This window comes from Cebus imitator, unplaced genomic scaffold, assembly GCF_001604975.1.
Source record: "Cebus imitator isolate Cc_AM_T3 unplaced genomic scaffold, Cebus_imitator-1.0 Scaffold69, whole genome shotgun sequence".
Taxonomy (NCBI): domain Eukaryota; kingdom Metazoa; phylum Chordata; class Mammalia; order Primates; family Cebidae; genus Cebus; species Cebus imitator.
This window is the reverse complement of record NW_016107384.1, coordinates 5,855,602-5,869,623: the sequence shown is the minus strand read 5'-3', so window position 1 is coordinate 5,869,623 and position 14,022 is coordinate 5,855,602. Positions and strand designations below refer to the sequence as shown.

The 14,022-nt window shown below is 37.8% G+C and overlaps 1 protein-coding gene across 1 annotated transcript in view; it reads left to right on the top strand.

Annotated features, from left to right (window-relative positions):
• The window catches only part of SEC23A (Sec23 homolog A, COPII coat complex component), a 62,459-nt gene that overhangs the window by 33,905 nt on the left and 14,532 nt on the right, over positions 1-14,022 (top strand). The window contains exons 14-16 of the mRNA XM_017530858.2: positions 3,753-3,906; positions 10,069-10,146; positions 13,523-13,684. Coding sequence (XP_017386347.1) covers positions 3,753-3,906; positions 10,069-10,146; positions 13,523-13,684 — 394 coding nt within the window. The remainder of the gene's footprint in view (positions 1-3,752; positions 3,907-10,068; positions 10,147-13,522; positions 13,685-14,022) is intronic.

Here is a 14,022-nt window from a genome sequence, read left to right as displayed (position 1 = left end):
AAAAAAAAAAAAAAAAAAAAAAAGGAAACAATGACATACCACATGAGAGACTTTTTACAAAGTCACTGGTTTATACTATTCAAAAATGTCTTGGAAGACAAAGAAAGTCTGAGTAACTGGTCCAGATTAAAGGATACTAAAGAAACATTACCACTAATGCCAGTGTGTGGTCCTAGATAAAATGTGATGTCAGGGAAAAATTAGCTTTAGAATCCATTATTAGACAATTGGGGAAATATGAATATGGTCTTTCTGTATGACAGTAGCATTATATCAGTGTTAGATTTCATGAATTTAATAATTGGGGCTATATAAGAGACTTTTTTGTTCCATGGAGATAAACATGGAAATATTTAGGACAGAAGGTCATAATATCTCCAGCTTAATCTAGAAAAGTTCAGCCAAAAATTATGTATATAAATGGAGAGAGAGACTGATAAAGCAGATGTGTTAAAATGCTAACAATTGATGAATCTAGGTGATAGATATATAGGAGTTTATTCTGCTCTTCTTACTGTATTTGTTTGAAATATCGTTAATATGAAAATTTTTAAAAGGTGAGATTACTCTTTCAAGACACAGGGTGCTGTCTTGTGAGAAATATTATGGACTTATATATTTTCAGTTTGCACAGAATTTATGAGGCCGTTTGCAGAGAGATAATGTGTGTTATGGTGCCATTTATTGCATTGTGTCTTACCAAAAGCATCCATCTTTTCAAGTCAACTTATCCAAACCATTTCCACAGAGCACCTTGTTTTTTTTGTTTTTTGTTTTTTAAACTAAGAATATCACTTTAGAGGCCTAGTCAAGTGTTTTTGTTAAGTGAGTAAGCCATATGAAAAGAAAGGCTTCTGAGAAGGCAAAGTTACTCTATTTTTTATATAGAAAGTAACTTTGATCTAGGAATTTTGGTTTAAACTAAAATTGTAAGAATCACAGTGAAGGGTATGGGAAATGTAGAAGACAGATTTTTACAATGTCCAGAAGCCCTTTAAACTTGACTTTAAGAGCATATCTTTTAATTCATGTCCAAACAAATAATAATTAGTAAATTTGCATGTGTTCATTTGCAATGTAATTCCTCTATGTACCATTATATTTTCAGAATAAAAAAATGTCACCTTTGTAGTTTAGATTAAGGCAAATGAATATGGTCAGTCAAGTTGAGAAAGTATTGATTCAAACAGTGTTGCTTTTAATTCTTTGATTTTTAAAATTAAAGTAATAAAACACTAAACTATTAGTATAAACATGAAGTCTTTAAATTGCATTAAAACATAACTTTCAAAATTACCAGTGTCGTCTTTTATACATTCTCATTCTTTTCTGCTTCTTACTGTTTACTACACTGAGATAATTCACATGTTTCAACCACCTGGGAAACATTTAATAATTATTTGCTTACTGAAAGAACATTAAAAATACAGAAAGAAGGGAGAAGAATTTTAAACATGCTACTGCCTGAGTTCCCTTAGGATCACTCTTATATGTAAAAGTGGTTCAGGATTTATTTTCAGGAAGTCTATTAAGTATTGCCAGTCTTGCTGGTCACTATGTCTGAAATATTAAACAAACAAACAAACAGATAAAATGTATTGCCAAGTCTACCCAGGATCAGTTTGACTAGATTGGATTTATACAACATTTGGGTTTAATAAATTGCTGCTATTTTGTGTGTAATAACAAATTAATCCCTTAGACTGAAATTTTTACTTATTAACTTTTAATTGGTTTTAGTCAGGGTATTAACTGGAGATAAAAAAATACAAAGTAATTTTAATATGTGATTTTTATAACTAATGATTGAAAGATCAATGAGAAACTTCTGGCACTTTATTCATAGTGGAATAAACAAGAATTACTTAGGCCGAGAGAAAAGCCTTTATTTTTGTATTTCTATATTTCTGCTTTAACAAAATTTTAAAAAATGAAATTTTAAAGTTGGATATAGGGACATGAATATCTATGTGTATAGACATACATATATGCTATTATTTTTACTTGTAAAAATCATTTTATGGCCAAGTGTGGTGGCTCATGCCTATAATCCCAGTGCTTTGGAAGGCTGAGGCAAGAAGATCACTTGAGTCCAGGAGTTGAAGACTAGCCTGGGCAACATAGTGAGACCTTCATCTCTAAAAAAATTGTTTTAAATTAGCTGGACATGGTGGTCCGCGCCTGTAGTCCTGCTACTCAGCAGGCTGAGGTGGGAGGATTGCTGGAGCCCAGGAGTTTGAAATTGAGGTGAATCAAGATTGCACCACTTGAACCATGATCATGCCACTGCATTCCAGCTTGGATGATAGAGTGAGACTTTGTCTCTTAAAAAAAAAAAAAAAAAAAAAAAAATTTTTTTTTTTTTAAAACTTCCTTATTTTATGACTTTAAAGGTTTTTTTTTTTTTTTTTTTTTTTTTGGAGACAGAGTCTCGCTCTGTCACTCAGGCTTGAGTGCGATGGTGCCATTTTGGCTTACTGCAGTCTCTGCTTCCCAGGTTAAGGCAATTGTCTTCTCTAGATTTGCTGGGATTACAGGCATGCACCACCACGCCCAGCTAGTTTTTGTATTTTTAATAGAGATGGAGTTTCACCTTGTTGCTGAGGCGGATCTTGAACTCCTAAGCTCAAGCAATCTGCCTGCCTCAGCTTCTCAAAGTGTTGGGATTATAGGTGTGAGCCACCACAATCAGCCTAGAGATAGGGTCTTACTGTTTCTCAGGCTGAACTCAAACTTCTGGGCTTAAGTGATTCTCCCAACTTAGCCTCCTGAATAACTGGGACTACAGATGTGTGCCACCATGGTGACTGGACTAGTAAATATCTTAATGTTTTGGCTGGTCACCGTGGTGCACGCCTATAATTCCAGGACGTTGGGAGGCTGAGGCAGGCAGATCATCTGAGGTTGGGAGTTTCAGACCAGCCTGACCACCATGGAGAAACCCTATCTCTACTAAAAATACAAAGTTAGCTGGGTGTAGTGGTACATGGCTATAATCCCAGCTACTCAGGATCCTGAGACAGGAGAATCGCTTGAACCTGGGATCCAGAGGTTGTGGTGAGCCAAGATCATGCCATTGCACTCCAGCCAGGGCAACAAGAGTGAAACTCCATCTCAAAAAAAAAAAACAAAAAACAAAATGTTTTAAGGAATGTGATTGGAGACCTGCCTTTACACTTACTTTGGAAGATTTCTTTAGGTTTGGTTATATTTTTCCTGAAAAACAATGAATACTATACTAAAACTGCTATTAATGATTTGAAAAAAAAATGCTAATTTGAGCCAGGTGCGGTGGCTCACACCTGTAATCCCAACACTTTGGGAGGTCTAGGTGGGTGGATTGCCTGAGCTCAGAAGTTCGAGACCAGCCTGGGCAACATGGTGAAACCACGTTTCTACTAAAATACAAAAAATTTAGCTGGAGCCTATAGTCCCAGCTACTCAGGAGGCCTCAGCCTCAGCACGAGAATTGCTTGAACCCAGGACACAGATGTTGCAGCAGTGAGCTGAGATCCCGTCACTGCACTCCAGCCTGGGTGACAGAGTGAGACTCTTGTCTCAAAAAAAAAAAAAAAAAAAAAAAAAAACCAAACAAACAAAAAACTAAAACTAATTTGTCTAAGTAATATTGGAATTTTGAAATATCGAAGTAGTTTCTGTATCTTTTATCTTTTAAATGTGTGTGGTAGCCAACTATGATATGGTGGATATAATAATTCAGCAGCATTTCTGTGCTTTCTTACTGTCTTTAGCTGGGCAGATGCTCAAACTCAAATCCAAAACATTGCTGCATCTTTTGACCAGGAGGCAGCTGCCATTCTTATGGCGCGGCTGGCAATATATAGAGCAGAAACAGAAGAAGGTCCAGATGTGCTTAGGTGGCTGGATAGACAGCTCATTCGACTGGTAAGAAGTAAACACTGTGCTTTTCTAAATCTGTATGCTTTCATTTATAGTAAATGTTTGTTGCGGATAATCTCTTTTGAAGTACTTAACAGTGTGTCTGAAATAATGTATGAGAAACTTATATTCAAATTACTGAGACAGTAGCACAGTAATGAATAATAGAATTCAGTAATCTCTTTCAGTAAATTAGATTGCTGTTTTTCCTTAAAATGTAAGAGTGACAGTTATGTAACCTGTTGTTTTTCAATTCTTATTGACTGGAATGAGGTTAGTTCCAAATTTATTTCTATGCTACTATAACTATTTTTATTGCTTTTTAACCTATTTCTTCATTGCTATAGTCTTAGTTTTCTACTTTCATTTTAATGGAACTCTTATATATGCATCTGTTGAAAGAAATTAGGCCAGGAATGGTGGCTATTGGCAATAATTCCAGCACTTTGGGCCAGGGGTTCAAGATCAGCTTGGGCAACATGGCAAAACCCCCATCTCTACAAAAAATAATAAAAAAAAATTAACCAGGTGTGATGTCTAGTCCCAGCTACTCCAGAGGCTGAGGTGGGAGGATCACTTGAGTCTAGGAGGTTTGAGGCTGCAGTGAGCTGTGATTGTGCTGCTGCACTCCAGCCTGACCAACAGAGTGAGACCCTGTATCAAAAAAAGAAATATAATTGGGGTAGAAAAATTATACATATTAACATGCAAAATATAGACAAGGCTGTACTAATCTGGTTCTGATTACTAAGGCATGTGCTAATAAAGTTATTAGTAGTATTGATTTACTTGGTGGTTTTTTTTTTTTTTTTGGATACAGTCTCACTCTGTCGCCAGGTGCCAGGCTGGAGTGCAGTGTCGCAATCTTGGCTCACTGCAATCTCTGCCTCCTGGGTTCAAGCAATTCTCCTGCCTCAGCCTCCTGAGTAGCTGGGACTACAGGCATTTGCCACCACGCCCCGCTAATTTTTGTATTTTTTAGTAGAGACGGGGTTTTGCCATGTTGATCAGGATGGTCTCGATCTCTTGACCTCATGATCTGCCTGCTTCGGCCTCCCAAAGTGCTGGGATTACAGGTGTGAGCCACCGTGCCTGGCTTACTTGGGTTTTTAACATGCCAGAACACCATTACTGTACTTGCATTATGACATAGAGCACTTTATTAGTTCCTTTTTTTTTGACAGTGTCTCACTGTTACCCAGACTGAAGTTCAGTAAGATGATCATGGCTCACCATAGCTTTGACCTTCCATGCTAAAGTGACCCTTTCACGTCAGCCTCCTGAGTGGCTGGGACTAGAGGCTCATACCACCACACCTGGCAAATTTACAGATTTTTTATAGAGATGGAGTCTCCTTATGTTGCCCAAGCTGGTCTTGAACTCCTGGGTTCCTAGGTTTAAATGACTCTCCTACCTCATTCTCCCAAAATGTTGGGATTACAGGCATGAGCCACCATCACCATGCCTGGCTAATTAAAAAAAATTTTGTTGAGACTGGGTCTCACTATTTTGCTCAAGCTAGTCTCAAACTGCTGTGCTCAAGCAACTCTCCCACCTTGGTCTCCTGGAGTATTGCGATTACAGGCATTAGCCACCACACCCGGCTAAGCTCAGTGCTTAATGCTCCATTTCTGTTCAGCAACCTCTGGCCCATTAATTCTTTGAAGGTACTTCTTTATGCAATCTTTAGCTTAAACACCCTGTTGAGAACTCTGTTTGCTAAGCTATCGAATTTCGGTGTCTGGCAGTTTTTTTGTTGTTGGTGTAGGTTTTCATGTAATTTAAAAAATTCTTGAGTGAACTAGACTTGTTTTAAAAAGTTAGCCATTTTTGTAGAATTGTTCAGAACTTTTTTCATTTCATTCCCAAGAGTTTCTTTATGTTAGTACCTCTTTGAAAAAAGCAGCATTAGTGAGCCAGGATTGTGCTACTGCACTCCAGCCTGCCAACAGAGCGAGATTCCATCAGAAGGAGGAGGAGAAGGAGCAGGAGAGGGAGGAGAAGGAGGGGAAGGAAGGGAAGGAGGGGGCGGAGGAGGGGAAGGAGGAGGGGGAAGAGGAGGAAAGCAGCAGTATGATAATATTACCACTTTTTTTTTTTTTTTTTTTTTTTTAACGAGAGAGATTAAAACTCTCATGGGGTCCACAATTGATGGGACACTATCAGCACAAATGCCAACACAGTTCCTTCAAGGTGGATTTTTTGTTTCCAGATAGATGTAACATTAAGTATATTTTGACCCTTGCTTATTTAGGACAGCAGAAAAGTTTCTCTTTGTAGCAAAAATGTTTTCTTGAATTTCACTGTTATTAGAAATCTGACATGACATCAGTGAAACTTGTTAACTCTGTAATCTATTTTTCAGTTTACTATACACAGATGCCGCCAGCATCATGTGACATGTCATCAGTACTTTCACTTATTGTACTTTTTAAAAATAGGACCTTTTCAGTTTCTCAGACTGCATCTTTTTTTTTTTTTAAGACAGAGTTTGGCTTTTGTTGCCCAGGCTGGAGTGCAATGGCGCAACCTTGGCTCACTGCATCCTCCGCCTCCTGGGTTCACACGATTCTCCTGCCTCAGCCTCTGGAGTTGCTGGGATTTGTAGTAAAGGGCATTTTCCATCTTGCCAGAGGTATTGCTGAATTTGTAGGTTGTCACATGTGACACAAATTGAATAGTACAACTTGGATTACTGTCCCATGTAAAACCCACTGATTTTCCTTGTAAAAATGGATTTTTTTTGTGTCCCTTGTTGCATGAGTATACTGAAATGACTCATATGATTGTAATTCTTCAGAATTCTCAGGTTTCTCTGGAGGCTTATGTCTACAGTTGTTCTCTTTTGTATCTTTCATTTCACACCTCAATTTCGACATTGTTTTTTAATTTTTTATTTTTTCCAACTTGTAAGTTCAGGCATACACAGGCAGGATGTGCAGGTTTGTTATATAGGTAAACGTGTGCCATGGCGGTTTACTGCACAGATATCCCATCACCCAGGTATTATAGCTCAGCATATATTAGCTATTCTTCCCAATGCTTTCCCTCGCCCCGTCCCCCACAGGTGCCTAGTGTGTGTTGCCCCCTATGTGCATGTGTTCTCATCAGTCAGCTCCCACTTATAAGTGAGAGCATGTGGTGTTTGGTTTTCTATTCCTGTGTTAGTTTGCTGAGGGTAATGGCTTTCAACTCCATCTGTGTCCCTGCAAATGGCATGATCTGGTTGCTTTTTTTTTTTTTTGAGATGGAGACTTGCCCGTAGTGCAGTGGCATGATCTTGGCTCACTGCAACCTCCTCCTCTAGGTTCAAGTGATCCTCCTGCCTCAGCCTCCCAAGTAGCTGGGATTACAGGTGTGTGCCACCACACCCAGGTAATTTTTTTGTATTTTTAGTAGGGATGGGGTTTCACCATGTTGGCCAGGCTGGTCTCGAATTCTTGGCCTTAAGTGATCCGCCCACCTAAGCCTCCCATAGTGCTGGGATTATAGGTGTGAACCACCATGCCCAGCCAATCTTCTTCGTTTCTATGGCTGTATAGTATTTCATGATGTATACGTACCACATTTTCTTTATCCAGTCTATTATTGATGGACATTTAGGTCTATTCCATGACTTTGTCTCATACCTGAGTTTCAAAAGTTGCCACATTGTTTGACATGTTTCTAAAACACAGGCACTAATGTAAAACAGAAGGGCCTAGTAATTAATTAAACAAGACAACTGCAAAAATTACAAAATTACATAAACCTCACAATGTACTTTACTTCCAATCTACATATTCTACATTTTGCAGCATTTAAAACAGCAGCAGGGCAATTGGGGCTAGAGACCAGATGAGCCTTGTGACTCCATTTAATGATAATGACTGAGGGAAGCAAGAGCTCTCATGTTAAAGGTGTGCAAAACAGATGTGGTGCCAGCACCAATTTGGCTCTCTAATGCACACTGTCTCTGAAACAGTACACAAAAAATGATGTTTCTTTTTAATTAAAGTTACTCTAGTAAGTCATCAAGGGAAAGAAAACGCTTGTATTACTATGCCAAATTGAGGCAATGAAATTTGTTAATATAATTTCCTAGATTTTTCTTTAGTAAAAAACGTATAAAAGTTGTAATACCTAAACAGTATGAACTTTTTCTCTATTTGTGTTGATGTTGTTGTAATAGCTGAAAATTCAGCAGTGAAGTTATCAGTACAAGAAAATGAGGCCATTCTAGAATAGCTACTGAAACTAAAGTGCATTACCACCTAAATCATTTATCACATAAGATACTGGTATCCACATGTGATTTACTGCTTCTATGCTTAGTCGCTTGTTCAGATCCATCTCGCATCCAACTTCAGGGATCTGTTCATCTCTTTCTTTTTTCCTCCTTTTGAGATGGGGTCTTGCCATGTTACTTACCCAGGCTAGACTTGAACTTCTGGGCTCAAGTGATCCTCCCACCTCAGCCCCCTGAGTAGCAGGAACTATAGCCCTGTGCCACTGCTCCCTGCTTCCTTATCATTTTTTGCCTCCTGACCTTTTCTGTTTCACAGCTTAAAATTGACGGCTGATTTTTCTTCATCTTTGACCTTTGGTTTACCCATCAACCACTAATTGTATTCTTCTTTTAGCTGCATTGCTAGCCGTCGTGGGTAAACACTTCACCTGATCAGACTTGGCTCAGGAAATCTCTGTCTTAAGACTATTGGGACTTTCCCTGCAAGCCAGGTTTTCTCTTGCTGCACCAATGGAATGAAGCACTTTAGTTTTGCTGTTTTTACAGATACCACTTTTGTCATTACCATTTTCTTACAAGGGTTAGGTACTGACCCCTAAGGTCCTTTTATTTGGCAGCCTTTATGCATAAATAATTGCTGAATTAAAGAAGGAGTTAGTCTTTTTGTAAGAGATGTAATTTTCCTCAAGAAAATCATGTTACTGTTGCTTTATCTGTCCAGTCTAACTACTTCTGAATAACTTAAATAGTGGGTCTTGGATATACCTTCTTTATGCTTCAGTACATTGTGAGGTTTATGTTTTCCATTTGTGTGAGTGTTTTAGTTGGGTTGTAAATAAGGACTGCTCCTCATGATTCAAGTAACTGATACTAGAGCATTTTACAGGTTTTCAAAAAAAGTTGTTTTCTTTCTTTTATGAGACAGGATCTTGCTTTGTCTCCCAGGCTGGATTGCAGTGGCATGATCATAGCTTACAGTACCCTCAACCGCCTAGGTTCAAACAATCCTCCTGCCACAGCCTCCTGAGTAACTGGGACTGCACCTGTGTGCAGTCTGACTAATTTTTTTTATTTTTTGTAGAGACAGAATCTCACTGTGTTGCCCAAGCTGGCCTCAAACTCCTGGACTCAAGTGATCCTCCTGCGCTGGCTTTCCAAAGTGCTAGAATTACAGACATGAGTCAGCACACCTGGCTCAAAACTTTTTGAAAGAGGCAACCCACAGATTAGAAATTTATATGTATATATTATACAAATTTTATATTATTATCTGTGCTATAGACTGTATTTATCAAGAAATAGGTTAATATGTATTTAACTGCTAGATGTGGAAGGATTTTTTAAAACACGAAACCAAAGGCAGGAACCATTAAACAAAAGTGTTGAAATATTTTTATTACACTAAAATGAAACAAAATCTGATTGGTAAACTACCATAATTAGAGTTTAGTGCCAACATTTGTTATATGCATGACAGAATGTGAGAATTTTCATATATAAGAGCTCTTACAAGTCAATAAGATTTGGGTAAAAAATGGGCAAAAGGTCGTGATCAAAGAATTAACAAAAGAAGGAATGCAAGTGACCAGTCAACATACGGAAAAGTTACCAATCTTCCATATAATCAAAGTTGCAGCATAGAACAAGACAACAATTTTTACCTGTTAAACTGGTAAGAATTAGAAAAACAAGATAATACTTAGAGTTGGTTAGTATTCAGGGAAATGGAGAGCATTAATGTTTATAGGTCTGGTGAATGAATCTGTACCACCTTTATAAACAGCTATATAACTTTATATATAGAAGGCAGTTGGTAACTTTCCTTTACTCAGAAATTCTACCTTTAAGAATTTATTTTGCCAGGTGTGGTGGCTAACAGTTTTAGCTCTTATTCCAGAAAATGAATTACTATTTAGTAATTATTTTATTTTATTATTTAGTGTCAGAAATTTGGAGAATATCATAAAGATGACCCAGGTTCCTTCAGATTTTCAGAAACTTTCTCCCTTTATCCACAGGTAAGTAGGTAAAAAGTTCATATTCTTTTCTTTTCATTTTTAGAGATAGGGTCTCACTGTGTCACCCAAGCTGGAGTGCAGTGACTCAATGGTAGCTCATTGTAACCTAGAACTCCTGGGCTTAGCCTCCTGAGTAGCTACAGGTGTGTACCACCATGCCCAGCTAATTTTTTTTTTTTGGTAGGGATTGTTTCTTGCTATGTTGCCCAGACTGGTCTTGAACTCTTAGCCTCAAGCAGTCCATCTGCCTGGCCTCCCAAAGTACTAATAGTGCCACACCCAGCCAGAGCCATATTCTTTTCTTGTGTGGTCAACAGCATTAAGCCTCATTTTTCCTATTTTTTCTTTTTTTATTGCTCTTTTTATAGAACCTATTTTATTGGGTTCTTTTTGTTAGGTAAATTTTGGGATAGCTAAGAAATTAATATTGTGCTGTGAGTAGTTGGTGAAAAATGCATAGTATTTTTATACTGGCCTTGTAAATAATCATTTATTTGTGGTGAGTAGAGATTTACACGGGACCCCTACACTGGGTAGCATTAGGTGAAAGGCTGGTTAGTTTTCAGTTAGACATAAGAGGACCTAATTATAGTGGTACCAGAAGGACTTCATCTGAGGTTATTTTACCAATTAGCTGGTCTCACAGTATGGTATCATCACCTGAGAACAAGTCTATGGGGCCAGACCAGATAGATAGAAAAGAAACTAATATGATTTACTTTATAGAATATTTTTCATCTGGAGCAGTGGAATCTATCCCTTCATTCTTCTTGTTGATTTGATAGATACTTTTAAGTTTGTGTGTTTTGAGTGCTATGTGCAAGGAACTTGAGGAGGATACAGGTGACTGACACGGATCCCTCTTAAAAGGAGCTTTTACTGTAGAGGGTGAGATGTGAAATACGCAGAAACAACACAGAACAGAAAGTGAGAAATGCTATAGAGATATACAGAATTTAAAGGAAACTTAAAGGAATCCTTCCATATGGATGATTTTATATATCTTTTAAAGGAGGAGGTGGCCTTTTAGCTTAACTTGGAAGGACGCTTAATATTGAGATGTGGAAATTCATATTTTTGCCCAGGAGAATTTTGTCTAAAGCATGAGCTTTCTTTTTCAGAGCTGCTCTGTTTTTGTGTTTTTTTTTTTTTGTTGTTGTTGTTGTTTTTTGAAGATCTTTTATTGTTTATTGATCTATAACCCAGAAATGCTGTGCTTATAGAGGAGAGACTCCCCTAAAACCTCTGGTAAGATTTTGGAGAACCAGGAAAAGGCAAGATCTGCTTGTCTTAAAGCATGCAAAATTCTTTCTGTTTTGTCATTTTTATAGCAGAAACTAATAGGAAAGTGATTGAGGACATTAACCTAAGTGTTTGACTAAATTCTCTACACTTTCCTTTCTTTCTCTTCTCTCCCTGCCTCAAGTCTTCTTGTTGGGCTTTTAGATCTGAAGAGAGATCTGGACATTTCCGTCTTTCCCCCTTTCCTAGAAATAGGAAGCAGAGGACCCAGAAATACCTTTGCGTTTTCAAAGTCTGATAATATTCTAAAAGATGGCATAGACCAAATTTAAGGGAAGTCTTCATTCTCAAAATATTACGTAACATTTACCAATTAGACATTTCTGTGAGTAAACATGAATGACTGAAGTGGTAAGGGGTGCAAGAGCCTCTCAATGGGTTATGGATCCTGAAAACAGAATAGGAATGAGAATTTCAGTGAGTGACATGTTGGGAGAAAACTGTTGAGTGAGTCCCAGGCAGGAACAACATATAGGCACTGGGAACCTGAGGGTTGGAAGAATTTAAGAGGAGTAACTAAAGACAAGTGGGAATACTTTGGGGCTGATCCTAATCAGTTTTATCAAAAACCCAATGTAGCTGTCCATTATTCAGGCCTAACTCTTCCTCTTTTTGATTTCTTTCATGTGAGGAGTAGGTGGAGGGAAGAAATTGAAAGGAGAAAAAAATCAGTGAAACAAAATCTGGAGACTGTTTCTTAGGTATAGGGAAAACATTATTAAGAAATTATATGGGTATATATATATATATGTAGTTTTCTTTTAAACCACTATAGACCCTTCCCAGTACAATTTTTAAAAGCCATTGTATTAGTTTGTTCTCATGCTGCTAATAGACATACCCAGGACTGGGTAATTTTTAAGTGAAAGGAGTTTATTTATTTATTTATTTGTTTTTGAAACAGCGTCTCACTCTGTTACCGAGGCTAGAGTGCAGTGACGTGATCTCAGCTCACTGCAGCCTCTGCCTCCCTGGTTCAAGCAATTCTTACCCCTCGGCCTCCAGAGTAGGTGGGATTACAGGCATGCACCACCACACCCGGCTAATTGTTTTTTGTATTTTTAGTAGAGACGGGGTTTCACCATGTTGGCCAGGCTGGTTTTGAACTGCCAACCTCCAGTGATCTGCCTGTGTCAGCCTCCCAAAGTGCTGGGATTACAAGAGTGAGCCACCATGCCTGGCCAACAGGTTTAATTGACTCATAGTTCCACATGGCTGAGGAGGCCTCACAATCATGGCAGAAAGCGAAAAGGAAGCAAGACACATCTTACATGGCAGCAGGCAAGAGAACGTGTGCAGGGGAACTCCCATTTATAAAACCATCAGATCTCATGAGACTTACTACCATAAAACCATCAGATCTCATGAGACTTACTACCATGAGAACAGTGTTGGGGAAACTGCTTTCCATGATTTAGTTATCTCCACCCTTGACAAGTAAACTTGAATTGACTATTCAAGGTGAGATTTGGGTGGGAACACAGCCAAAATCATATCAGTCATGCAGAAAGTAGAAAATATCTGTAATTTATTTTTTATTCTCTTAGAATCTTTTGGTGTTGGTAATGAGTAGTAATAAAAAAGCCCAAAGATATGGTCAAAGGGGTAGGAGTTAAAAATAAAGAATGGCCATAGTTTACTACCTGGCATCAGCCTCTGAGTAACTTAGATTTGAGCAAAGGGTTTTTGTCTTTTTTTCTTTTTCCTCTTCTAAATACAGACAAGGTCTTGCTATGCTGCCTAGACTGTTGTCCAATTCCTGGGCCTCAAGCCATCCTCTTTCCTCAACCTTTCAGAGTGTTGGGATTATAGGTGTGAGCCACCATGCCCAGCCATCCTTTTTTTACTTTATTTTTTTAAATTTCTTTAATTTTATTTTCTTGTAGAATTTTATTTTGAAGCAGCCGATAAATATTGTGAATAGGATTCCTTTCTGAGGAAGGAATTAGAACATTCTTATTATAACATGTTTTTTTATGTTGATAATAGTTTGTAATCAAATGCTTTTGCTAATAGTAAACACCTGTTGTAATATTAAAAGCAGTAACAGCTATCTCACATGTTTATCTTATAGTTTATGTTTCATTTAAGAAGATCTCCTTTCCTGCAAGTTTTTAACAATAGTCCTGATGAGAGTTCATATTATCGTCATCATTTTATGCGTCAAGATCTGACCCAGTCTCTAATTATGATTCAGCCTATCCTGTATGCATATTCTTTTAGTGGACCACCAGAGGTAAGAGGGGCAGAAAAAAAGTAAATTGGTCTTTTAGTGTAATGTGTGGCATTAAAAAAGTGAAAATAACTTAAAAAAATATATAGTTACTAAATATAAGAATTTACAAGAATGGACATTTCAACCTATTTATGTATTCATTTAATATATTTATGAGTGTTTACTATATGCTAGATACCATGTAAGTTGTATTAGAATATTGTTAAGAATTTTTTTAGCCGGGCGCGGTGGCTCAAGCCTGTAATCCCAGCACTTTGGGAGGCTGAGGCGGGTGGATCACGAGGTCAAGAGATCGAGACCATCCTGGTCAACATGGTGAAACCCCGTCTCTACTAAAA